We start from the raw sequence: 24,710 nt of genomic DNA, 5'->3' as shown, positions 1-24,710 counted from the left end.
GGATGAGTCTCCCCCCGCAGCGCTCAGCAGGGAGAGGGTCCAGGGCTGGTGCAGGGCCCCTGTGAGGGCACACATGCCCGGCTCTCCACTCACAGCACTGGGTGACAAAGGACAGCCCTAGCTCAGTGTGTGCCCAGGGGTACAGCTGGAACAGGACGTGAGGGGCTGCGTGGACCAAGGACACTGACTGCACAGACACAGGGTTGGGACCTGCACTCCATCCATCCTGACCACGCCTCACCTCCCAGCAGAGCCCGAGCTCTGCGCAGGCAGGGAGCCCCTCAGCCTGAGACCCCAGCTCCGGGTCAGTGAGGGGCAAGCAGCAGGTGTGTGACAGGCAACCTCGAGTGGTGCGCAGAGTGTGTACCAGTGGGGGCTGGGCTGGAAAAGAGCAGGCCTCCCATCAGCAGGCTGGGCGGGCGTGTGTGTGCACACGTGTGAGTGCACATGTGTGTGACCAACAGCTTCCCAGTATGGTCCACAGTGGACATGAGTGGACAGAAAGTCTAGGATATGAGCGCTTGGGAGGCTGAAGCAGGAGGAGTGCCTGGAGTTCGAGACCAGCCTGGGCTCCATAGTGAATTCAAGGCCAGCCTGAACTACCCAGCAAGACCGTCTCAGAAAACCAAAAGAAAGAACCTCAATGACAATGGAATCAAACTTATGGCACACCTGTTATTTTTAAAGAGAGAGGTGTTAATGCATGAGTTGTTTTTTCTAAACTAAAACCTCAGCATTTAAGTTTAATTGCAGCGTTTAAGTGGATTCTGGCTGGTAGTTCAGGCCTGGCTCTACCGGTTCTCCATCACTGGGCTGGGGTACAGGCAGGCCGGAAGAGGGGAAGGACGGGACACAGGCCACAGCACAGCTGGGCTGCAAGGACAAGCTGGAGGGAGGGGCGCGATGGTCGAAGAGACCCTGCTTCCTCGAATGAAACGGGACACAGGCCTGGGGCCTACAGGGCGTGTGTCAGGTGGCCTGGGGCGCTAAGAGCGGCCCTCCTGGCAGGGAGGAGTGGCGGCTGGCACCGCACCTTCAGCCTCTGCGTGCTGAGAGAAGCAGCACCTCCCCTCCTGCCCGAGCCGCTGCACAGAGGAGCCGGGAAGGAGAAGGGGGCGTATCCGCCTCCCTGGCAGAGGCCGCCTGACCCCCCACTGAGCATCAGCGCCATGCGGATGGCGCCTGCGCCTGCTTCGCCTGCTCCCTACCAAGGAGTGGGGGCTCCAGGACGGGCCCTGAGCCCTCAGGGATTAAAGAGAACTTCAGCACACTCTCCCAACCTTCTGTAAAAAACGTGGGATGCAGGGTATCAGGGGGCGGGGTACCGCTCATCCTCGTGGCTCAGGACCAGATCATGTGCCCAAGGTAGGAGCGAGCCAAGCCAGGCCACCTCAGCTGCCTCCAGGGCCTGGCACAGACACGAGGGGCAGGGGTCCCTACCTTGTGCATCTGGTGCATGTTGTCCTGAGGGTACCCTCCGGGGCCTTGGGTGGAGATGGGGTGTCCTGCCGAGGGAGGCCCCGGGCTAGGCCCCATCATGCTGTGGGCAGAGCCCGGCGAGGGGCCCGGGCTAGGGCCCAGCATGGCTCCGGGCGAGGGGCCTGGGCCGGGGGAAGGGCCCGGCCGAGGAGTTCCACCCAGGGGTGGGTCTGGAGTGGACATCTTCACGGAGCTGTGGGCAGCAGCCTCCTGCTGGAAAGAAGCACTGGTCAGTGCCAGGCTGGGGCACACGAGGGGAGGGTCTCGGAGCCAGGTGCTGCCCGAGCCCCTCGTGAGTTCCCCGGAGAAGGTAATGCATCTCAGGCCACGAGATCAGCCCAGCCGTCGCCTTGAAAGGGGGGGAGTGGGGTGTGGGGAGGGGCACATGGACGTCCCAGGGATTCTTCCCACCAGGCTGGGTAGCCCCCACCACCCTGTCAGCTTTCCGCCCTATTCCGGAGGGTGGCTGGGGCGCTAATGTCCCTTCGCCCGGCCCCATACTTGCTAATCTTCCCATTTTGCAAAAGAGGGCAAGCAGGGCATGGCGGCGCACGCCTGTAATCCCCATGCTCAGGAGGCTGAAGGAGGAGGATCACCTAGAGCTTGAGCCCAGCGAGGGCTACAGAGGGAGACCCTGTCTCCAAAAAAAAGGCAGGCAAAACCAAGCAGGGAAGCAGCACTGGGACTCTGAGCACAACCAACGTCCACGGTGAGCGACACTGGCTTCCCACTGCAGACAGGGACGCCAACCTCCCTTTCAAACAAATGAAGTTAGAAAAACAGAACAGACAAACTTCAATTTAAAAAATGAACTCAAACCAGGCATGGTGGCGCACGCCTGCAATCCCAGCACTCGAGGAGGCTCAGGCAAAAGAATCACACGTTCAAACCCAGCTCGGCAACTTAGCAACAGCAAAAACGCTGTCTCAAAATTTAAAAATTAAATTAAAATTTTAAAATTAAAATCAAAATAAAATCAAATAAAATAACGTTTTAGAATTTTATATATACATATATACGGGTTGTGGCTCAGTGCAAAGGCCCTGAGTTCAACCCTCAGTACAGAAAAGGGGGCAAAATAGAGGAAATTCAGGGTTAGGGGTGTAGCTCAGGAATGGAGCATATGCTTCGCACGTGCAAGGCCCTGAGTTTGACATGTGATTCCCAGCACACCCATCGGTAAGCAAATAAATAAAAGTACAACAACTTAAAGGAAAGTATCACTCACACAAATAACAGCTCCACAATCACTTAATAATAATTTAAGAGTGATACTCAGATTTCTGAAGTCTGACTAGTGCTGCTAATGCTGTGTACTAAAAGCTTATACCCTGAATTACAAACTGCTGCCTCTACAGATCCAAAACACCTCATGATGCCAATGAACCCTCCGTGCCACAGCGGGGCACAGCTCCCCGCAGCACCTTGGAAGGAGCATGGGGTGGAACCCACGGCCTCATCAGGGAGGCGAAGCTGTACACGGGGCAGCCCCAGCCGCTGCGAAGCTGAGTGAGTGTTTCCCACGGCGAGGTCCCTTTTCAGGTTACCCCAGCCAATGTAGAGCAGCGCGGCCGTGCTTCTCCTCACCAGTCCCTCCGTGTAAAACCTACGCCCCAATGCGACGGCGCTAGGAGGAGGGGCCCTCGTGGTCGGGATTAGCTTTTCTTCCTTTCCTTGGCTTTTTCTGAAGCAGTGCTGGGGGCTGAACCCAGAGCCTTCACACTGAACTACATCTCCAGCCCTTTATTTTTTCTTCTGAGGCAGGGTTTCAGTAAGTCAATACATTACCCAGGGTGGGCTCTCCTCCCTCAGCCTCCCAGAGTGCTGGGATTACAGGTGTGCACCACCACGGCCAGATTAGTGCCATTAGAGTGAATGGATCCCAGAGAGCGAGCCCTTCCCCCCTGAAGACGCAACAGAAAAGACGCCACCTGCAGAGAAGCAGGGCCCTTACCACTCACCGGTTCTGCTGGCGCCTTCTTCTTGGACTTCCCAGCCTCCAGGACTGAGCAACTGTGGTCTGTTTTTTTGTTTGTTTTGTTTTGTTTTTTGGGTTTTTTTTCCGGTACCAGGAATCGAACTCATGCCCTTGCGCTTGCCAGGCAGACGCTGTGCCGCTGAGCTAAATCCCCAGCCCCGCAACTGTGGTTTTTTATAAGCCACCCAGTCTAAGGTAACGTGTGACTGCAGCCTAAGAGCCTAAGATGTGGCCTTAAAAAATCCTTAGTGCATCCGCACTGCTCCCACTTGGAAAACTCAGGCAGAACAGAAATTAAAATCACCACGATCCCATCAGACACTGCGGTTAAACGCTGCTGCCCTTGCAAAGGACCTGCAATGTCGAGATGGCCCCACGCACATCCTCATCCTGACACTCCTGACACGCGGCCTGTTCCAAAGCGACTCTCTCCTTGCGCACTTTGCAAATCTGGTTTCTTTTGTTTGCACTGCCTTCGGTCTTCTGGAATAGATCACCTGTCCCTAAACTTTCCTAAGTGCTACTGGCTCTGAACGAGTTCCACAGGAGTGTAAGAAGGTGCCTCTCCCTTGGGCCCACTCAATTTTTATTCTGTACCTTTAATTTTTTTTAATTTTTGTTTTTATTGCTACATATTTGCAGGACATAATGATTACATTCATCGTTGATACATTTATATAACAATCTAAATTCTTTTTATGTCTCCTGAGTGTGCACCTTTGAAATTCTGCCTAATAAACCTCTTTGTGCCTTTCCAAAGAAAGGAGGAAGAATGTGGGAACATTTTAAATTCCCTTGATTGAAAAAAAAAATTAATGTGAAAGGGGATTAACTGCAAAGTCCAAACTCATTCACTGCATTTTCCTAAATAATCAGAGGACAGAGGACCAGAAATTTCCATAAGGTAGGGACCAGCAGCAGTGCTCTAGCCAATCCTGAGAAAAACACGCATGGTGGTACACATTTGTGGTACTCAGGAAGCTGAGAGAGGAAGATCACTTGAGACCAGGAGTTAGAAGCCAGCCTGGGCAAGATGGCAAGACCTTGCCTCATAAAATAGGAAGGCAGACAGATGACAGATACACAGATAGATAATAAATAGGTAGGTGGATAGGTAGATAGTAAATAGGTAGCACCAAAAATATATGGATGTGCTACCCTGAAAAAACCTCCACTCCTCTCCCCTCTCAGCTTCCCAAGTTCCCTGGAATTCAAGGACCCTGGATTCCAGGGTCTGAAAAAACCTGCGTGGGGGAATCAGTGTCCCTACCTCACAATCTCATTCCACAAATTAAAGACCCACTGAGCTTATGGAAAATCAAACTTTGTTTTACAACAGAGAGAAACTTCCAGAAACCCAACTTGCCCTGGCTCTGCCCCCTGTGCGGTCCCCACACCCTGCAGGGACAGGTTCTGTTCGGCTCTCGAGACGCACCCAGGCTGTGCCCCGTGACAGCGCTGTGCCTGGGCGCTCTCCCGAAATGCCATCTGCAGCCTGGAGCCTGGCTGGGGCTGCCCGCAGGGAGGGCCCTGCAGTCGCTCTGCCCATGAGACGCAGCAGCTGGACAGGGCGCAGCCCCTCTGGACCTGTCACCCCATGTCCCCACTCAGGCCACAGAGGGCTCCAAAGCAGTGGAAACAACAACGGTGCTGCCAGAGACTTCCAAGCCTCCGCCCTTCAGTGGATTACTGCTTCTTTCACACCTGAAGCTCTCTGTCCTGGTCAGGCAAACTCACACTAACAGCCAAGCAATCCAGGCCACGCAGGGAATATCCTGCTCTCCCTCACTGAAGTGGACACATTGAGACGGGCACGGAGTCATACTCCTGTAATCCTAGCACTCAGCAGGCTGAGGCAGGAGGATGTCAAGTTCAAGGCAGAGGCCAGCCTTGGCTATATAATGAGATCTTGTCTCAAAAAAAAAGTAAATTTAAAAAGGTCAGCAGGGCAGCAAGCACCGCCTGGGAGCGACCTGAAATCACAGCTCTCCAGGTGCTTTCTCTACCTAGCAGAAGCCCTCCTCCCACTTCCGCTCACCACATCCCAGCGGCTGTCCTGGCCCCCAGGAATGCTGCTCCCCACAGCGGTGCAGACCCCATCTCAAGAGCCTGCTCAAAATAGACCTTTGTGCCCAAATGTGACAAGGTCCGCTTCTGAGACGCTCAGTTTTCCAAGAGGCTGAAGGTGGCACCTGCTCAGCCGACAGTGAGGGCAGCAAGTGTGTGGGGCCGTCAGCCAGCTCATCCCTGGGCTGCAAGCTCAGGTACCTGGGAGCAATAGCACAGAGGCCCTGCAAGCACACACCCACACAGCAGGACAGCAGCACAGCAGGGAGGGAGGCACCCTTCCGGGATGCCAGCCTCGCCTGGCTGAGGCAGCGCTCGGTGGGAGCTGGGAAGCGGCTGTGGGCCTCGGTCCAGCCACCCTTGACCTTCCGCACACTGCGCCACAGCACATACACAGGGTCCTGACGCAAACGCACCGCAGAGAAATCTCAGATCACACGGAAGAACATGGCCCGGCTCCACGGGGCAGCTGTGGGCTTCCCAGGGAAAACTCGCCTTCGAGGTGAGCTTCACCTGCTCCTAAATGCAGCTCCACAGAGAATCCCAGCAAAATCTGCCAGACACTGCGGGCACACAGTGTATGGTCCCTCTTACATGAAAAGCTGAAGTATAAGTGACTTGAAAAGCAAAATAAAGGCTGGGCAGGAAACGGGCAGGCTGCGGAGAGGGAAGGGTTTCTGGGAACGGGGCTGTGGGGACACTGGCTTCAAAGCTCGGGTTTCAGTCCTCTGAGGACGTGTTACGGATGTGAACCCGCTGTCTCACACAGGCACAGACCGCGATCTGTTTCAGTAACCTTGACTTAGCCAAGGCAAACCACACACGTGCAGGTTAGCCCCGCAGAGAGGGTGAACAGGTGGGAACGGCACACGTAGGCATGAATAGTACACACGCAGCTGCCCTCCTGCTGCTGCCTTCCCGAGCCGTGTCTGCCCCGCAGGCATTCCCTTCCCTGGGGATCTCACCTGCCGAAGCGCCCCCCAGGACCCCCGACATGACAGCTGGCGTAGGCAGGATGGTGAGAAGCGAGGAGGACTACAGCAAGAGACCGTGAGGAAGCGCCCTGGGCAGTGCCGACGCCCCTCCCAGCCCTGCCTTGGTTATCTACAGCCACCGTTTTGGTGGTGTGGAAGGCTCAGGACTGGGACACGGTCTGTCCAGAACCCGGGAATGTTTTGAAAGCCTCAGAAGTGATAAGACACGCAAATCCCTCTTTCCCACCATGAGTTGGCTGGAGGTTCTTTATTTTCTCACTGAGTGGGGCAAGAAACAGAAGCCCTCGACCGGCAAGCAGGGCAGCTGCAACGCGTTGAAGAGGACCTGGCCGCGGTGCATGTCACGCTGAGAGCGCAGACAGTACAGCCTCCTCCCACAGCATCTCCCGAAGCCTAAGTGCCCCCTCCGGGAGGGGTCCCAGTAGCGTCTCCTACTCCTGCATGCCAGAAGGTGGAGGCGGAGGAACCCCCACCCAAGGAAGAGGGCTGGGAGGCCGCCTACCCCCACCTGGCACACAAGGTTCACACCTCACACAGCTGCAGGAGCTGGCAAAGCAATTACAGCGAAAGATGGGCGAGACCGCGCCCGCATGGCCGCTGCAGCTACGGGCCGCCGGGGCCCACAGGGCGGTAACACGGGGTTAAGCCCCCAGGAGATGTCCCACAGCTGGTACCGCCAGACCCCCTCCCTGCACCCGGCTCTGCATGACACGCACAGAACAGCCCCGTGGGCAGGTAACCAGACTTTGATAAACTGGTCAGTGGCAGCAGCTCACCCCGCTCGGGCGAGTCCAGGCGGCTTGCTGGAGCAAGTCTTGAAGTGGACAACTTACCCTGACTTAGTCTCCGTGTTGAGGGAAACGGGCACACGCCAAGTGATGTTCGCCATGCAGGACCGCAGGCCTGATCAGGATCTGTTTACAGCACGCATGAAGGACAGGATCTTGGCAAGTGGGCCGGCTGGCACGTTCGGGACAGGGGCAGCCCTTCCAGCCCCCTTCACAGACTGCCCCACCCATGACTCTGTGGACACCTCAGCACAGCTGGGAAACGTGGAAGCAAGCACCAAGGTAAAGCACAGCCTGTACACTGTGCCAGCACAGCTGTATCGGCAAAGGGGAAGACACGGGCCGCCTGCGGGTGAGCAGGGCCGAGCCCACACGCTGAGCCAGTGCCAAACGTGGACGGACCTGCTGGCTGCCAGTTTAGCCACGGAGATGACGACGGGTGCCCCGGGGGAGGTTGCTGATTCTGTGGCCATAGCTGCAACCCGAGCAACAATCAGCCGATGGCCCCGAAGGTAACAGCAACCCCGACAGAACAGGAAGAAGTGACTCTGGGTTCCCGGTCAGTGGGCCCCAAGGGGCCAGAGGCCACATGTGGAAATGACTATTTACTGGCCCCCGAAGAACATACAGCATGTACTAACACGGGTGGGTGCCAGAGCCAACCCAACACTAACCTACGGCAACCGGACGGTTTCCCGGACCTACTGTGCGTACAGAGGGGTCTGGAGAGCCCCGGGGACGCTGAGCGCGGGCGCTGGGCTCCACACCCCTACGATGCCTGCTTGCCGGTTGCTAAATACATCCTGGGGTCTACATACTGAAGGGTGCTCGGCTCAGCACCACACAGGGTGAGTTACACTTGCGAATTCTCGGTGAAAATAACCCGAGGGCACCCACGTTGCACCGCAGGGTACGTGGGTTGTGTGCACGAAGCAGTACCCACTCCCTGGCAGCCCTGAGGAAAGAGGACAAACTACCCTGAAACTGGAAGAAGCAGGGGTGACGCACCCTGCACACAGCACAGCCGGTTCAGTTCCCTGGCACGGCCCACGCGGAAGCCTGACACGACATGGTGAATGACCGTGGTTACCGGGAGCAGAATAAAGCGACTCCTCCGCTGCCTGGGGCAGTGCCCGATGTTGCTGACTTGAAGATCCTCTCACCCTGACGCTGGGTCGATACCATCATGTTGTGGGGGTGGCCAATGCCTTCTTCTCCACTGCTATCCTGCTGGACAGTCTGAACCAATTTGCCTTCACCCAGGAAGGCAGGCAGTGGACTTTCCAGGTATTGCCACAAGGCTATCTGCATAGCCCGACTGAGTCACGGCCTGGTGGCCCAGGACTTGGCCACCAGGATCAAGAGACACTCTGTATCACTGTTTTATTATACTGATGTTACCCTCTGACTGCCTTGCAGATTTGGAAGCTGCTGCACACAGTCTGAAGGACGCTTTGCTGGCCTGGGGTGCGCCATGAATGAAGACAAGGTCAAGGGGCCTGGCTTGTCTGTCAGACTCTTGGGTTTTATCTGGTCGGATAAGAGGAAAGTTAATTCCCGATGCCATAACTGATAAGATCCAGCCAATCCCAGATCCACGACAGCATACCAGTTACAGGCGTATGCAGGCTTGCTAGGTTTCTGGCGGACGTTCACAGTTCACACCGCACTAGCTACCCTGCTACACCCCTTACACCAGATGACCAGAAAGGGCGTGACCTGGGACTGGAAGGACACGGCAGAAGCTGCTTTCCAAGACCCGGAGAGGCCACCTGTGCAGGTTCAAGTACAGGTACCTCTGGGTAGCTGGCCCTGCCCTGACATTTACCGTAACTGGGCATAGAGGACAATGGGTGTGGCTGGCCCCTAAGGCAGACCAAGGGAAGCAGAAGCACCCTGCTGGGTTTTGGTCAGTTATGGAAGGGAGCAGAGTCAGTACTCCCCAGCTTAGAAATGGCAGCAGCGTATGCTGCTCTGCATGCCTGTGGGGTGATCATGGGGCAGCAGACAGCGGCAGGTCAGACTAAATACCCACAAGAGGCCTGGGTCAGTACAGGGACAGCCGTCCCAGGCGGGGAGGGGCCCAGGCCCCCCCTCCCGCGCTGGGTGTCATACTCCCAGCCAGGGCCTCGTTCTCCGCTGACCTGTTAGCAGCCGAATGGGCAACAGTCTGGGACCTGCGACGTACACAGCACAGGAAACAAGACAGGACCACAGACCGCAGGTCGTAACACCCGGCCGCTACGCAGAGGGGAAGGGCCCTCCACTGATGCCGGGTACACCGGCAGGGTAGCCATGGCACAGCTCCACGGGGGACAGCAACTGCTGTCCAGCCCGGTCCAGAAACCCTCCAGTGTGAAACCAGAGCCGGCCGGCCAAGCTGACGGACAGAGCCGCAGGCAGTGTGGCCCCTGGTAACGCGTGAAGGGCCCCCACACATCCGCACGGCAGCGGGGCCGCATTTCCAGGGCTGACACCTGGTTACCGGCTTGGGCGGCCCAGGACTGGCAGGCAGGGCACCGGCCCGTGTGGACCTCACTGAGGGCAAGCAAGGCTTATGCGAGTGTGGCCCAACAATTAACCAGCGGTGCCCCACGTCTCAGGACGTGGGCCCTCCCTCGCTAGGGGCGACTCAGTGGATGCCTTGACGAGGGCAGCCACTCTCTTCTGCTGTGGTGCCGTGGCCCCACAAGAAACCAGGACTCAAAACACCCTGTACCATGCAAGCTATAGCAGTGGCAGCACCTGGATCTGATGCCTGTGGAGACAAAAGCTGCGGTACAGGTATGTCCCCAGCGTGCCCATTTGGCCCAGTGGAGGAGGGTGGTGCCCACACAACACCGCCAGCGCCCCTCCTGCTGCAGCAATGGCAGGTGGATTATGTCGGGCCTCTGCCTCTCTCGCAAGGACACAGATATGCTCTGACTGCTAGAGATTCAGCCACAGGTGTGGGCTTCGCCCGCCCCGTCCTCTCTGCTGACCAGGCTCATACCACTGAGGCATTACAACAGCTGGCGGCTGCGTGTGGGACGCCGCCAGGAACAGTGTCTGACCGGGAAACCCATTTCGCAGGGGCTCGGGTACAACAATGCGCCAGAGACAATGAGGGCAGAGGGCAGAGGGCATTTCTACGTGCCCTACCGGCCACAGGCAGCCGGGATGACACAGACAACAGGCTCCTCAAAACCAAACTGGCCTACCTGGCACCGAAGTTCTCAGGGGGGTGCAGGTCTTACCTTGGGCGGTCACCTGCTCGGCCACCAGTTCTGACTGTGGGTGACAAGCCACTGGATCACCACTGAGAGCACCAAAAGCTCGTCTGCGCCTCCACCCCACAGAGCAAGGCCCTGAGGTGACGTAAGGGGCCTAACCCTCCCTGCATCGGCATGGACTTGCGATTGGCCCACAGACCCCGGAAGGGGCCCAAGTGTTCCTCTCAGAGCCCTGGGGGAGGACTGACGCATGCTACAGAAGAACAGCCTTGGACATCCGCAGGGCTCTTAAAGGCCTCTGCGCACTCCCCACCTGGTGCCGGAGCCTTCGTTCCCAAAGGAAGCCCATCCAGGCTGCTCGGCCCCGGCAGCAGCAGAAAGCGAGGCATGGCAGTCGGAGCCTGGGGGTGCGATGGCTGCGGCCACAGTCCTCTCACAGGAGGAGCATGTGGCGCTTCCCTGAGGGGCGGGCTCTCCCTGCAATCGTTTCTCTTTCTGCCCTGTCTTTCCCACCAGGAGGAGTCGTGCTAACAGCCTTGTCTCCTGGGCACACGCCTGCTACATGCAACGACAATCACACTGCCGGGTGTGCACCAAGCTCCCCCAGAACTGCGCCGGCGTCCCTGCTCCATTGGGCTGACCTCAGCAACAAAAGCTCACCGGCTCTGCCTGGGATCAGTGATACCAGGCCACCAAGGAGCTGTTCTGAAAGAGCATGACCACCCCAGGGACGGGGCCCTGTTATGTACAATGGCTGGGGGTGGGGGACGTAACCCCAGAAACACCACTGGACATGGCCCTGCTCTGTACTCAGTAGTGAACGCATGGGTGGGGAACTGAACTGCGGGGTGGACACCGGCCTCCGCAACCACCCGCTGCTGCCCACGGGCACACAAGTGCAGGAATGGCCAGAAGCGCATGGGTAGGTGCCCACCAACTGGCACACTGCCAGGGTGGCTGCACGCACCCACACCCGCACCCTGTACAGGACGCTGCACCTGGGGGTTTCCGTGTGTCAAGGGCACTATCAGACCACACACACACCCCACAAGTGAGACACTGTGTATCACAGGTGGCACTGTACTAACCGATGGCCTTGATGTTGCCGGGGCAGGGACCACAGACCTAGCCCTGCAGGCTGAAGCCCCTGTTTAGCATACGGCCCGGGTCTGAAATGTTACGCGTGCTGAGCCACCATGAGCAAGGCCGCCTGGCGGATGGGCACGCACTCCTGTGGGCAACCAGGGCTGGAACTGGGACCCTGGCAGCTGCGGACAGTTTTTCAAAAGGCAATGGGTGGGCAGCCCTGGAGCTCCACAATGACACCAACACTTGGTGCTGTGGTCCTGGTAACTTTAACCCCTGCTGGGCGCACAGTGGCCCCTCTTGGCTCTCATCTGCAGTGCCTGGGTGACCCAGACAGAGCCTCGCCCTGCGCTGACGGCGCCTCCACATGTCCACTTCTGTGAAGTGGCTAGGTTTCTGCTAACTTCTTAGCAGAGGCATGGAGCTACACTCCCCTTCTTTCTGTGACCTGCCTCTTTGCACCTAGTAGAATCTTGTGATGGAGAGAAATTCTTAATTCTAATGATGGAAAATCTGTCAAGTTGGCTTTTTTTTTTTTTTCATTTTTTTGGTGGCACTGGGGGTTGAGTGCCAGGCCTTTGCACTAAGCTACAAGTTGACATCTCGGTAACAAAGAACTCACATGGAAGGTGGGTCTAGCCACAGAAAGGACGCCACAGACCCACGGATGGTGATGTCCCAGACTCACTCCCCGCCCCTTACTGCCCCTGGTGCAGGGACCCCACTAACTGAGGCTCAGAGGAAGAGCTGTGGTCACAAGGCCAAGGCCACAGTGGAACTCTGTCACACAGCCAGCCTGCCACCTGCTGGCTGAAGAGGACTCTAGCTTCCCCAGGCGCTCACAGGACAGGAAAGGTCAGGAGCTGACGTCCCAGCTACTCAGGGCCAAGGCGCTACTCAGGGTCAAGGCCAGCCGGCAGCTGAGTGAGACTGTCTCAGACCACAATGAAAAAAGCTGGGCGCAGGAACACTCGCCCCGCACGTGAGCCCTGGGTTCCACCCCCAAGAACGGGGTGTGTATGTGCGCCTGCGCTCTAGTCTCCAGGAATGACTGTCACACAGTGTGACCAACCTACACGCTGCCTCTCGCTGCACGCGGTGGCCGCGCCCTGGATGTCCAGCCCCCGGAGCTGGGGCCAGGTGAACGCTGCCCTCTGTAGGGCCCACCTGTGGTGCACTATCACTAGGGAAAGGGATCGGGATGCCAAGGAGCTGGTGCCCCTGGGCTCTGCGCAAGCTCAGCCAGGAACTGCAGAAGAGAGCGGATCTGAGGGTAGGAACGCTCTCCTCTCCATTGCCCCGCGTCCCTGGTCTGCGAGGTGAAGACCCGGTGTTTTCCGCAAATCCCTCGGGTCGCACTGTCACCCCGCTGGCCTCAGCGCTGCAGGCGGCTTCTGCGGGGCTGCCTGGCCTCCGGCAAAGCCCCACTACGCTAAGCACGTGCGGGGAGCTCTCAGCAGCACTGACCCCGGGGGCAAACCTGGGGCCTCACGTCACAGGTCGAGTAAGCAAATGACAAAGGGACGCAGGCAAAATGGCAAGAGTGACCAGCATGTATCTGTGTGGCCCGGGGCAGGGGCATCCAAAGCCTCCAGAAGCGAGACAGAGCCTGGGAACCTGGGCAGGCAGCCAGGGATGGTGGCAGGAAGCAAAGGGCCCCGGGCAAGGACCTAACAGCTGAAAGCAGAGACGGCCAGTCAGGGCCAGGCGGCCATGAGAGGCACGCAGGCGCCCGCGTTCCCAGGGCTGGCGGGTTGGAAGGGACTTGGCCTCGTCACGTCAATCTTGCCGAAGTGCCTCGGGGGCCGTGACCAGAGCACCACAGACACCCACGTGCGGAAGCCCTGGTGTCACTGAAGAAGCACAGGCAGCTCCAAGCACAAGGACCAGAAGGAGGCGGCACAGGCACAGCTTGTGCCCACACCCGGGCCCACAGCCGCTCCGCTGTAACGCAATACACACCTGAGTCCACGCACAGAGGGTGCCAAAGGAAACACGCACCAAGCCGGGCTCAGGGACACACACCTGCAATCCCAAGTGCTCAGGAGGCTGAGGCAAGAGAATTGCAAATTTGAGGCCAGGCCAGGCAACCTGTGAGACCCTGCTTCAAAATAAAAAATAAATAAATAAAATTTTAAAATAAAAGACCCAGGCAAGATGGCACACATCTGTAATATCAGCACTCTGGGAAGCTGATGCAGGAAGATCACAAGTTTGAGCCCAGCCTGGCTCAAACTAAGACTGTGCCTCAACATAAACTGGGCATGGTGGCGCACCCCTGTAATCCCAGCACTCAGGAGGCTAAGGAAGGAGGACTGCCGCAAGTTTGAGGCCAGCTTGGGCTATATAGTTAGTTCAGGGGCAGACTGAAGTATACAGCAAAAGAAAAAGAAAAAGGGCCAGGCATGGTGGCACACGCCTATAATCCCAGCTCTTGGGAGGCTGAGGCAGGAGGATCGTTGCAAGTTTGAGGCCAGCCTGGGCTATAAAGTGAGCTCAATGTCAGCCTGAACTGCATAGTGAGACCCTATTTCAAAAAGACAAAAAAAAAGAAAAAGAAAAAGTAAAAGGGAGCTCAGCAGTAGGTACGATTCCCAGTATCCACAGCTGCACCAAACATCACTGAAATGGAAACATCCATCGACATTCAAATGTGGACCCTGACTGCCTGGGGAGGAGACACACAGTCCTTCCCACAGGACGCTCAGGGATGAGATAGCCCCCGCGGCAGTGAGAGCCCTCAGAGCCCTCAGACGTGTCCCGACTCCACTTGCTGGCATCGTGTCTGCAGCCTGCCCAAGAGCCCGCACTGGATTTGCTGGATTTGTGGTCCCGGGATGTCTCCACCTCGGCGCTTGGAGGAACTTGTCCTGACTCCCAGCAGGCGCTGCTGTGCGGTGCTCAGGCAGGTCAGCAGTGCTCGGGGCGGTGAGGCAGCGTCAGCGAAACCAGCCCCGCTTCTCCTCTCCTGACGGGATGTGTGGGCCGCTCCCTGTGACCCCCACACTGCACTTGCAGTGAGGCGTCTGTGGTCGTAGGGCACACGTGCTTATTCCCAGACTCGCTGCCCCAGCACTGCTTTCCTTGAAATATAATAAAGAGCAGAGCCCTGGCCTACATTACAGGCAGACGCTTCAGAAACTAAAACCACGTCACCATGACAAACTGCAGCGCCTTCTAGCCCTATCTACCCAGGAGATGCTTTTAGCACTGGGAATTATGTATCATTTTATTCACTGGAATCATCTTCCTTTTTTATTTTCACTCACTTGAAAACCACCTAAGGGTGATATGGTGCCACCAGCTATTATCCAAGCTACCTGGGAGGCCGAGGCAGGAAGACTGTAAGTTCAGGATCAGCCTGGGTAACTTAGCAAGACTGTGTCTCAAAAATAAATGAAAGGGCCAGGGATACAGCTCAGTAGCACAGCGCCTGCCTGGCAGGTGCAAGGTCCCGAGTTCGATTCCTGGCACAACAACAACAAAAAAAGGCCAGGGATATACGTATATATACGTATAGTTCAGCATTCCCCGGGTTCAATCTCCAGCGCTAAAATAAAAAACAAAGCACTTAAGAGCAAGAGGCCTGCGGACCGAGACTTCAGGAAGGCTCTCTACCTGCAGCTCTCCCTTGGCTGCCAGAGAGGTGGGGCCCACACGGCAAGAGCACGGACAGAGCCCCTCCCTGCGGGACAGCTGTCTCCCCGCCGGCCCACGGGAGTCCCAGCGTGCAGCGGTGCACAAGCACCGCTGGCCTGGTCCCTTCTCTCATTGAAGGCTGCCCGACCCGCCAGACGCCACTGGTGCCAAGGGTCACCCGCCACGTACTCATCACCTAGCAAGACATGCGAAGGCAGGAGTCACCCCCAACCGGGGCGCCGAGGCCAGGTGAGGGCAAGGGCACACAGAACTCAGCCCATGGGTGTCATTCAGGCCCGCCCAGGCCCCCAGCAGAGGACGCGGTCATGGTCACCTCTCAAATACCGATCGCGCGCCCGCTGTGCTGTGCAAGGTGCTGGCAGAACACACTTCCTGCCTCGTGGAGTGGCCCAGCAAGTGACAGAGATGAGCGCATAGATAAATGTGACACAGTGTCACAGCGTGCTAGGAAAAAATAAGCAAACAGGGTGACAGCACTAACAGGAGCCGCTCTGTCCATCACGGTGGCCTGGGACAGTCTCCGAGACGGGGAGACACGTGAAGTGAACTGGGGTCACGTGGATGTCTACAGGCGAGGAGCAGCAGCACGAAGGCCCCGGGGAAGAGCCATGCGAGGCCGGCTCGAAGGTGCAGCATCAGCCAGGGTTTCTCTACACTCAATGCCGCCGACAGCAACTGCCATGGAGCTGATCTCACAACACATAGTACCACTGAGACCAGCCGTGAGGCTCTCTCCCATGCCACGAAGCTCTCCAACCCTCCCAACTGCAGCCAGAGGTCCCACCACCCAGTTCCAACTCTCCCAGGAGTCAGCTCCAGGTCTGGCAAGGACACCCTCTTCATCACATGAAGACAGTTAGTAGGGGCTGGGCAGGTGGCCCACGCCTGTAATCTCAGCACTCAGGAAGCTGAGGCAGGAAGATCACTGTGAGTTCAAGGCCAGCCTGGGTTACAAAGTGAGTAGTTACAAAGTGAGCAGAAATCCTGCCTCAAAAAAACAAAGCTGGGCGTGGTAACGCAACTGCCTGTAATCCCAGCACTCAGGAGGCTGAGGCAGGAGGATCCCTGTGAGACCAGCTTAGGTTACAACGTGAGTTCAAGACCCGCCTGAACTGCACAGAGAGACAACATCTCAAACAGACAAAAAACAAAAACAAACGAACAAAAAGGCAGAAAAAAAAGACAGCAAGTAGGCCCAGTGCACCGACTCCCTGGATCTCCACTGCAGTCCCACCAGCCCTTCTCACTTGTGCTGGACGTGGGGACTCGGCTCAGACAAGGACCCTTCACTGGTCCACACTCACTTATCATAAAGGACAGAATGCAGGGGCAACAGGGCAGAGAGGCACAGAGCCAGGTGCGGGGGAGATGGCCAGGGCTGCTTCCACACCTTCTCTGGAACTGTCACCCTTCTGGAGTCACTCCATCTTCCTGTGACCTGCCCCTCCTGGGCTACCGAGCGGCCACACCCCAAGTCACCTCACTGGCATCAACTCAGAGGTGGGCTCAGCAAGAATGAATGGCCACGTGTGGTGGCTTGAGCCTGTAATCCCAGCACTCAGGAATCTGAGGCGGGAGAGTGGCCAGGAGTTCGAGGTCAGCCTGGGCTACACAGTGAGTTTAAGGCCAGTGTGAACTATACAGTGGGACGTTGTCTCAAACAAAACAGAAAAACAAAACAAAACAAAAACAATGACCAAAGCCTCGCCTCTAACTCAGATGGGGCACGAAGCACATGGGGACAGGTGCGGTGAGGTGCAAAGGCTCAGGGCAGAGGAAGGACAGGGTTCACGGGGGCTGCTGGGACAGGCTGATGGAACGACGTGACAGCGGGAGGAAGAGAGGAGTCAGGGGTGACGCTGTGACCGGCAGGGCCTCAGTCAGCCCTGCCATGAGAAACACTGAGCTGGCCACGGCAGCAAAGCCTTAATCCAGCACTCTGCAGGCCGAGGCAGGAGGACGATGGCAATTCCAAGCCCAGCCTGGCCTACTCAGCAACGTGGCGAGACCCTGACTCAAAGTACAAAAGGACTGGGAAAGGAGCTCAGTGTAAAGGCTCTGCGTTCAATTCACAGTACCAAAGAACAAAACAAAACAACCCAAAAACAAAGAAACAAACAAAGAAAAAAAACCAAAAACAAAACAACCACTTGGGGCTGGGGATTTAGCTCGGCAGCACAGCGCCTGCCTGGCAAGCGCAAGGTCGTGAGTTCAATTCCCAGTACCGGAAAAAAACAAGCAAACAAAAACCAAAAACCAAAAACCAAACAAAACAAAACAAAACAACCCGATGGGCATCTTGGCATGGTGGTGTGCACCTTACAGTTCCAGCACTGGGGAGGCTGAGGCAAGAGGATTACCGTGAGTTCAAGGCCAGCCTGAACTGCACAGTGAGACCCTGTCTCCAAAAAAAAAAAAAGCCAGCCTGGGCCAACACAGCAAGACCCTATCTCAAAATAAATAAATACTGAGCAAGCTCTGGAAAATGGGCCAGACTGAGGTGAGAGGATCTTTGCAAGTTCGAGACCAGCCTGGGCTACAAAGTGAGCTTAAGGCCAGCCTGAACTGCACAGCGAGACCCTGTCTCAAAAAGACCAAAAAAAAAAAGGGGCCAGAGACATAGCTCAGTGGCACAGCGCCTGCCACGCAAGTGCACGGTCCTCAGTTCAGTTCCCAGCACCAAAAAAAGTAAAGAAAATTATAAAAATATCAAAAATAAAAAAACAAAAAGGCTGAGAACACAGCTCAGGGCAAAGGCTCTGTGCTTTTTGGAGAAAGAAGTTAAGAAGAGCAGAAAATGCAAGCAAAGAGAAGCAGGAGCAACAGGCAGCACCACCCGGGTGCCGGGGAGCAGGGCAAGGCCCTGACGCTCCCGGCTGGGCTGTGACCACTGCCGCATGTGGCCCTCCTGAGTCCATAGTCAACTCCCAGGGCGCAGCGAGCCCACTCACCATGCAGCGGCTGGGACTTTCAGGGCAAGCCAGGGCTGCACCCATCAATGCCACAGGTGCGGGCACACACCCTCCCCCACTGTCACAGGTGAGGCGGCAACTGTCATGCAGCCACCTGCTTCCTGAGCCAGCGAAGCATGACCAGCCAGCTCAAAGAACGCTTAAACCCCCACAAAGGCACGGCAAACCCGGCGCTGTACATCACCACGCACGCCACTGGGAGCACACGGAGCCCAGCCCAGGCCACTCCTGTTGGCGGTGTCTCAGGTAAAACTCGAGCAACGCGGCGAGTGTCCCAAAGGGAGGCTTAGAAGCCAGCTGGGGTTCAACAGACAGGAAGGGGCAAGGGCTGGTCTACACCTGGCATTTACCTGGGTTTTTTTGTTTGTTTTGGTTTTTTGAGACATGGTCTCGCTATGCAGTTCAGGCTGGCCCTGCGCTCTCTTTGTAGCCCAGGCTGCTCTCGAACTAGCAACAATCCTCCTGCCTCAGCCTCCGAGTACTGGGATTACAGGCGTGTGCCACCACACCAGCTTTTTTGTTGTTTCATACACACACACACCCAGAGTCTCGCTATGTAGCTCAGGCTGGTCTCAAATTCACTCTATATCCAAGCATCAGAATACATGCCTCCAATTCCAACACTCTGGGAAGCCAAGGTAGGAGGATCAAAAGCGTGAGCCCAGCCTCGAAAACTCAGCAGCTACAACTATTTCTCAAAATAAAAAATAAAAAAAGGGCTGAGGATGTCACTCGGTGGGCGTGCTCTTGCCTTCCATGCACAAGGCCTTGGGTTCGATCCCCAGCACCACAAAAAGAAAAAAATAATAAAATAAAATAAAATAAAAAGAGCTAGGGTTGGGACTGTAGCTCAGTGTGAAGGTCTTGGTTTAATTCCTAACACCACACAAAAGAAAGAAAAGGAAAAGCAAAACACCACACACATTCCTTTGTCTCCATGGCTTAGTGAAATTGCAAACCATAGCTGAGTGTACTGGCTCACCTGTAATCCTCGCACTTTTGGATGCTACAGCAGGAGAATCACAAGTTCAAAGCCAGCCTGGATGACTGAGCAAGACCTCATCTCAAAATATAAAATAAAAAAGGCTGGGGGTGTACCTCAACACAAAAAAATAAAGGCTCAATCTTAAGTACAAATTATGAGAGAGAGACTCAGTGGCACAGCACCTACCTGGCAAGCACAAGGTCCTGAGCTCGAAAAACAAAGACAAGGTGGGCATGGTGGCATATGCCTGCAATCCCAGTGCTCCGGAGGCTGAGGCAGGAGGATTGTTGCAAGTGCGAGGCTGGTCTGGGCTACAAAGTGAGCTCAAGGCCAGCCTGAACTGCATGGCAACACCCAGTTTCAAAAAGACAAAAAAAAAAAAAAAAAAAAAAAATTACAGAGCATAACTTTTTAAAATATTAGGTGCTAGAGATCAAACCCAGAGCCTCAATCATGCTGGGCAGCTACATTCCAACCTGTGACCAACTGCTCAGTACCCATCAGTTCTGAGTACCTGTCAGTTCTGTCACTCTGATGCTGTTTAGACCCTGAACACCACCACAAACTGGGTGCTGCCAGGAACCAGACGCCAGTGAGCCATAACAGAACCCCTGTCTGCCTCTTCCCCCCAAACCCCTGTGGCCCGGCGGCGCCTGGCAGCCGTGTTCAATGCGCATTTGTCTGCTGCGTGAACGTGGAGGGCGCCTGGGGGGCTTCCCGTGAAACTCCAGGGGCCGCCCTTCATGTGCTCGGTCTCCAGTCCGTGGGACAGGGTCCCTCTGTGCCATGGCAGCCCCAATGATAGAAGCCAAACACAGCTGGCACCTCTGAGGACTTTCAAGGTGCCAGGCACCAGCATCCCCACTTCTCCGAGGCACCAGGAGGAAACTGGCAAAACCATGTCTCAATCCCAGCGGCCGGCTTGAGAGTGCCTCGGGAAAAGCAAACCGCTGCCCTCCCTGGTACTCCTAGACATTCGCCCAGCATACCCGATCCCCCCTGCTCAGACACCTCCGGTGAGAGTTAAGGCATGGGCTCTTTGCAGGGTGCCCCCCAGTGTTTTGAGGAGTGGAAAACAGTAAGTAATCACCTGTAAATTGTGCTGGACGCTCCCCATGGATGGAAAACTTGGAGACCACTGCACTGCGCTACACCACAGCTCAAGACATGAACACCCCTGCTCGAAAACCCACAAACCAGCCTCCAAAGGGGCTGGACACCAAATGACTTTGGGTGGCACCTAGAGGAGCATTTATTATCTCTTTAATTAAATATGCACTGATTTCACTCAGGAGGCTGAGGCAGGAGGGTCGTCGTGAGTTCCAGACCAGCCTGGGCTTCAAAGTTAGCTCAAGGCCAGTCAGAACTGCATAGTGAGACCCTGTCTCAAAAAGACACACACACACAAAAGACAAAAAAAAATGCACTGATTTTAAAGAAAATTAGTGTAGCAGGGGGAGGGGCGCACACCTGAAATCCCAGCTGAGGCGGGAAAAACAGTGAATTGAAGGCCAGCCTGGATTACAAAGTGAGCTCAAGGCCCGACTGAACTGCATATCGAGACCCTGTCTCAAAAGGACAAAGAAAAAAAAAAAGAAGAAAAAAATAGTATATAACTGGCACATCAAACCTGGCATTTTGAGGACAAAGGATGACTCTAAATTGTTGATTAGCTTTTTAAACAGATGGTTTATGTAATCTCAGCACTTGGGAGGCCAAGACAGGAAGAGGCACCAAGTTTAAGGCCAGCCTGGACAACAAAGTGAGTTCAAGGGCAGCCTAAATGATCTAGCAGGACCCTGTCTCAAAAAAAAAACTAAAAAAATTGTTTAAAAATAAATAATTGATCCATGCCAGGGTATGGCTCAATGGCATGCACAAGGCCCTGGTTCCTAGTCTCAGCAGCAAAGAACAAAAATCGCCCCCAAAAAAGATTATAAAATAATAATCTTAACTCTTTAGAAACAGAGTGGGGCTGCGGATGTAGTTCAGCGGCACAGCACCTGCCTGGCAAGTGCAGGATCCTGAGTTCAATTCCTGGTACCACAAAAAAAAGAAAAAAAAAAAAACAGCACTCCCGCTGCGGCTGCTGGGAAGCTCCCTAGCCATCTCAGGGGGCCCTCACTACCACCATGGAGTGGCGTCTGCTTGCACCTGTCTCCCAGGTGGGGCAGCTGCTGGTAAGCGCCCTGCCAGAGGTATAGCTAGGCCTGCAAGCTGGGGAGCTGGTCGTGCTCGGGAGGTGTGATCCACAAGTGGGGCCCCTCACCACCACTCACACAAACATCACCCCATCACCGAGGGTAGGGAAGCTATGGCCAGGAAAGTTCCAAAAAGTAACAGAGCCCGGGTGTGGCTCAGGGCGACAGCACCTCCCTAGCCTGCAAGAGGCTCTGGGTTCAAATCCCAGCTCTACTGAAAGAAAGAAAAACAAGAGGACAACACTGCTTGCAGTCCTGCACCAAGTCTTTCACAGATTCATCGGAGGCCCCCAGGGCCCGCCTCACTCATTCCACAAACCTCTGCTGAGGACCCTAGGGCACCCTGTGGCAAAGCACGCACGGTTCCTGCTCTGCTGGCACCACAAATGACAGTCACACGGTACAGACCGAGGTGATGTAGAAGTGGGGCAGAGGGGCCCAAGTTCTGTCCAAGGCGGGCAGGCAAGGACGAAACACAAGCCTGGGCGTCCTCCCTGACCTAGGGTGAAGCCTCCACACAGCCTCCTGCTCTCCAGAGGGCTCAGATGGCTCCTGTCCACAACCGCTGTGTCCCCCTAATAGTGTGAACAAGAGGATCAGACGCCAGGCCAAGGGGCTTTGTTCCCACAATCACTGCCACTTCTCCACCAAGACTGGTGACCTGGTACAACCCCAAGGGAGCCCACCCTCAACCAAAAGCCACTCAGGTGGGATTCAAAATTTGCCACACAGGGGCTGGGGATTTAGCTCAGCGGCAAAGCACCTGCCTGGCAAGTGCAGAAAAACAAAACAAAACAAAAAATTTGCCAGACAATGACACAGAATCCAGAAAAAAACAATAAACCATCAAAAGACATGGACGAGTCTTAAATATCATTCTACTGCGTGCAAACTGCTAATCTAAACCCGACACAGTGGCACACGCCTGTAATCCCAGCACTCTGGGAAGCTGAGGCAGGAAGGTTCCAAGTTCCACTCCTACCCTGGTCAACTTAGCAACTTCGTAAGACCCTGTCCTAAACTAAAAAATAAAAAGGGCTGAGGACGTGGCTCAATGTGAAGGCCTTGTGTTTAATTCTCAGGGCAACAAGATTTAAAAAAAAAAAAAAATTTGCTCAACAATAAGAGGACATGCACCAGCAACAATAGGGCTACCCTCTTGCTAGAAACCATTGTATCAGTTTTCACCAACTTCATTTGTGCCGTTCTCCCCCCTCGCAAAGGAGGAAACAAGCGGTTCAGACACAGTAAGCCCCCTGGGTAAGGTCACACAGCCAACTGCTAGCGCCGGCAGTCTACCTCCAGTCCAGTCTGTCAACTCAAACTTGTTTCCAATTCCTGGGAAGTAGCTCTTCCTCTCGTTCCCCTGCCACTCTCCCCAAGGAGCCGCTCGGGGAAAGCGACACTGTTACCATCAGGACACGCACGCACTTGAAAGGACTGAGTTTCACATAAAAGCTTTAATCTGGAAAAAATAATCAACTGGAAGGGGAAGGGATGCAAACAAAAAGCACAAGGCTTTAACGGCGAACAGTTCCCTCCCTCCGCCCGCCCCGACATGCCAGCCCCCACTTCTGCGCAAACATTTTCAAGTCACCACCGGCAAGGAACTGGGAAAGTTATCTTCCCTTGCAGATCCAGAATAATGAAATTTTTAAAAAAAATTTTAGGTTTGGAGACTTAAGGGGAGCTACTAATGATTACGTCCGGGCGACGCTAGGCGCTCCTGAGGTTTCGGCTTCGCGGCTCGACCCCAGACAACGTAGCCAGCAAAGCGCAACGCCTGGCTATTGTTGTAGCCGCGGCCCGAGAGAAGGCGAATGGGGGCCCGGGCGCCTGGCCCGCTACAGAGGGTTAAGCTTTGTCCGGGGACCCCGGCGAGAACGCGCGCGGCCTCCACGCGGCTCGGGCCCCACATCCCGCCGGCCCGCGGATTCCGTAGCCGCAGCGGCCTCGCGAAACTATGGCCTTCCCCGCGCGCACGGCTGCCGGCCGGGCTTCTTGACCCTCGGGCGCCGCCGTACCCCGGCCCTGCTCTGGGCGCCGGCGGCCCCCTCCCCCCTCGGGGCCCCGGCTCCATTCAAACCGATCTCCCAAGCCCCGCACCGCGCTTCCCCCGTGGCCCGCGTTTCTTACCCGGAGCTGCCGGCGCCGCCGCCTTCTCGGCGCCGCCCCCAACCCTCCGCACGGGGCCGGGGGCAGAGTGGGCGTCTCGCCTCTCTTCACCAAACAAAGAAGCCGAGACCGCCGCGGAGCTACGAGAAGCCTCGCGCGCGCGCGCCCGCTCTCCTCGACCGCCCCCCCACTCCGCCCGCGCCCCCGCTGCGCGCGCACTCGCCGTCTCCCTCCTTCACCCCCCCCCCACGGGCGGCCTCTCCAACTTCCGCCGCCCGCCGGGCTGCGTGCGCGCGCCTGCCGCCTTTCCGCTCTCTTGGCGCGTGCGCGTCCGTCCCAGCGCGGGGAGAAGTGGGCGGGGCCCAGAGGGAGCACGCGCACCACGCGAACCAGGAAAGCTCCGCTTTTGCGCACTCAGGTCTCCGTCCTCACGCCGGCGAGCATGCGCAGAATGGGCGCCACTGCGGCGGCGCTAGGGGAGTTGGGGGAAGGGACTGGGTGGTCCTGAGTTTTGTGGGAAGTGATGGTAGAAGGGTTCAGAGGCTCAGAAATGGGCACCTGGACCCGTGCGTGAAGACCAGGACCCGACAGAGTCGACCCGCTGGCCAAGGGCGAGTCTGGGAACCTCTTGCATCCTTGGCCTAAGGCGATGGATCCGTTTCTGCGAGGCCAAGCGGGCACCTAGGTGGCTGCTTTTTTGCAGACCCTGCTGAGTGCCGTTAATAAATTTAGCCAAAATTTATTGACCTGCTCCTGTACCCCAGCCGCTGTGGAGCTCTCGATCTTTGAGGAGGAAGATAAAGTGCACGCTGTGTGAGAGGGACGCAGGGAGGGCATGGGAATTTTAAATAGGGCTGCCAGGAACGGGCTGGCTAGAAAGACGTTTGAGTATAGACATAAAAGCGGGGAGGGGTCGAACCCTGTTGAGTTTTGTAAATGTTTAACCCCCCAAGCGGGGCGTGGTGTCGCACTCCTGGAATCCCAGCACTATCGAAGCCGAGGCAGGAGGATTGCTGCGAGTTTGAGACCAGCCTGGGCTACGTAGTTCAAGGCCAGCAAGATCTTACTTCAGTAAAAAAATAAAAATTTGGACGCCCAACTGTAAGATGCACTCCCCACGTTACCTGAGTGTCTTAATTCTTCTCGTTGCTGAGACAAAATACCCAGCGCCC

General features: G+C 56.1%; 1 protein-coding gene across 3 annotated transcripts in view; it reads right to left on the bottom strand.

Annotated features, from left to right (window-relative positions):
* Smarca4 (SWI/SNF related, matrix associated, actin dependent regulator of chromatin, subfamily a, member 4) overlaps window positions 1–23,777 on the bottom strand; it is an 83,485-nt gene extending 59,708 nt beyond the window's left edge. Inside the window, exons 1-3 of one of the 3 annotated variants that reach the window (XM_013505176.1) lie at window positions 23,560–23,777; window positions 7,353–7,433; window positions 1,441–1,689 (exon numbers count right to left, since the gene is read on the bottom strand). In XM_013505176.1, the coding sequence (XP_013360630.1) occupies window positions 1,441–1,662 (222 nt within the window). In that variant the 5' untranslated portion in view covers window positions 1,663–1,689; window positions 7,353–7,433; window positions 23,560–23,777. Of the gene's footprint in view, window positions 1–1,440; window positions 1,693–7,352; window positions 7,434–23,559 lie in introns of all 3 variants that reach the window. The other 2 variants (XM_013505175.1, XM_013505177.1) reach the window with 2 other exon arrangements.
* Between the last annotated feature and the right edge of the window lie 933 nt (window positions 23,778–24,710).

This window comes from Chinchilla lanigera, unplaced genomic scaffold (assembly GCF_000276665.1).
Source record: "Chinchilla lanigera isolate Chin_1 unplaced genomic scaffold, ChiLan1.0 scaffold00094, whole genome shotgun sequence".
NCBI lineage: Eukaryota > Metazoa > Chordata > Mammalia > Rodentia > Chinchillidae > Chinchilla > Chinchilla lanigera.
The sequence above is the reverse complement of the archived record's forward strand: the minus strand, read 5'-3'. Positions and strand labels throughout refer to the sequence as shown.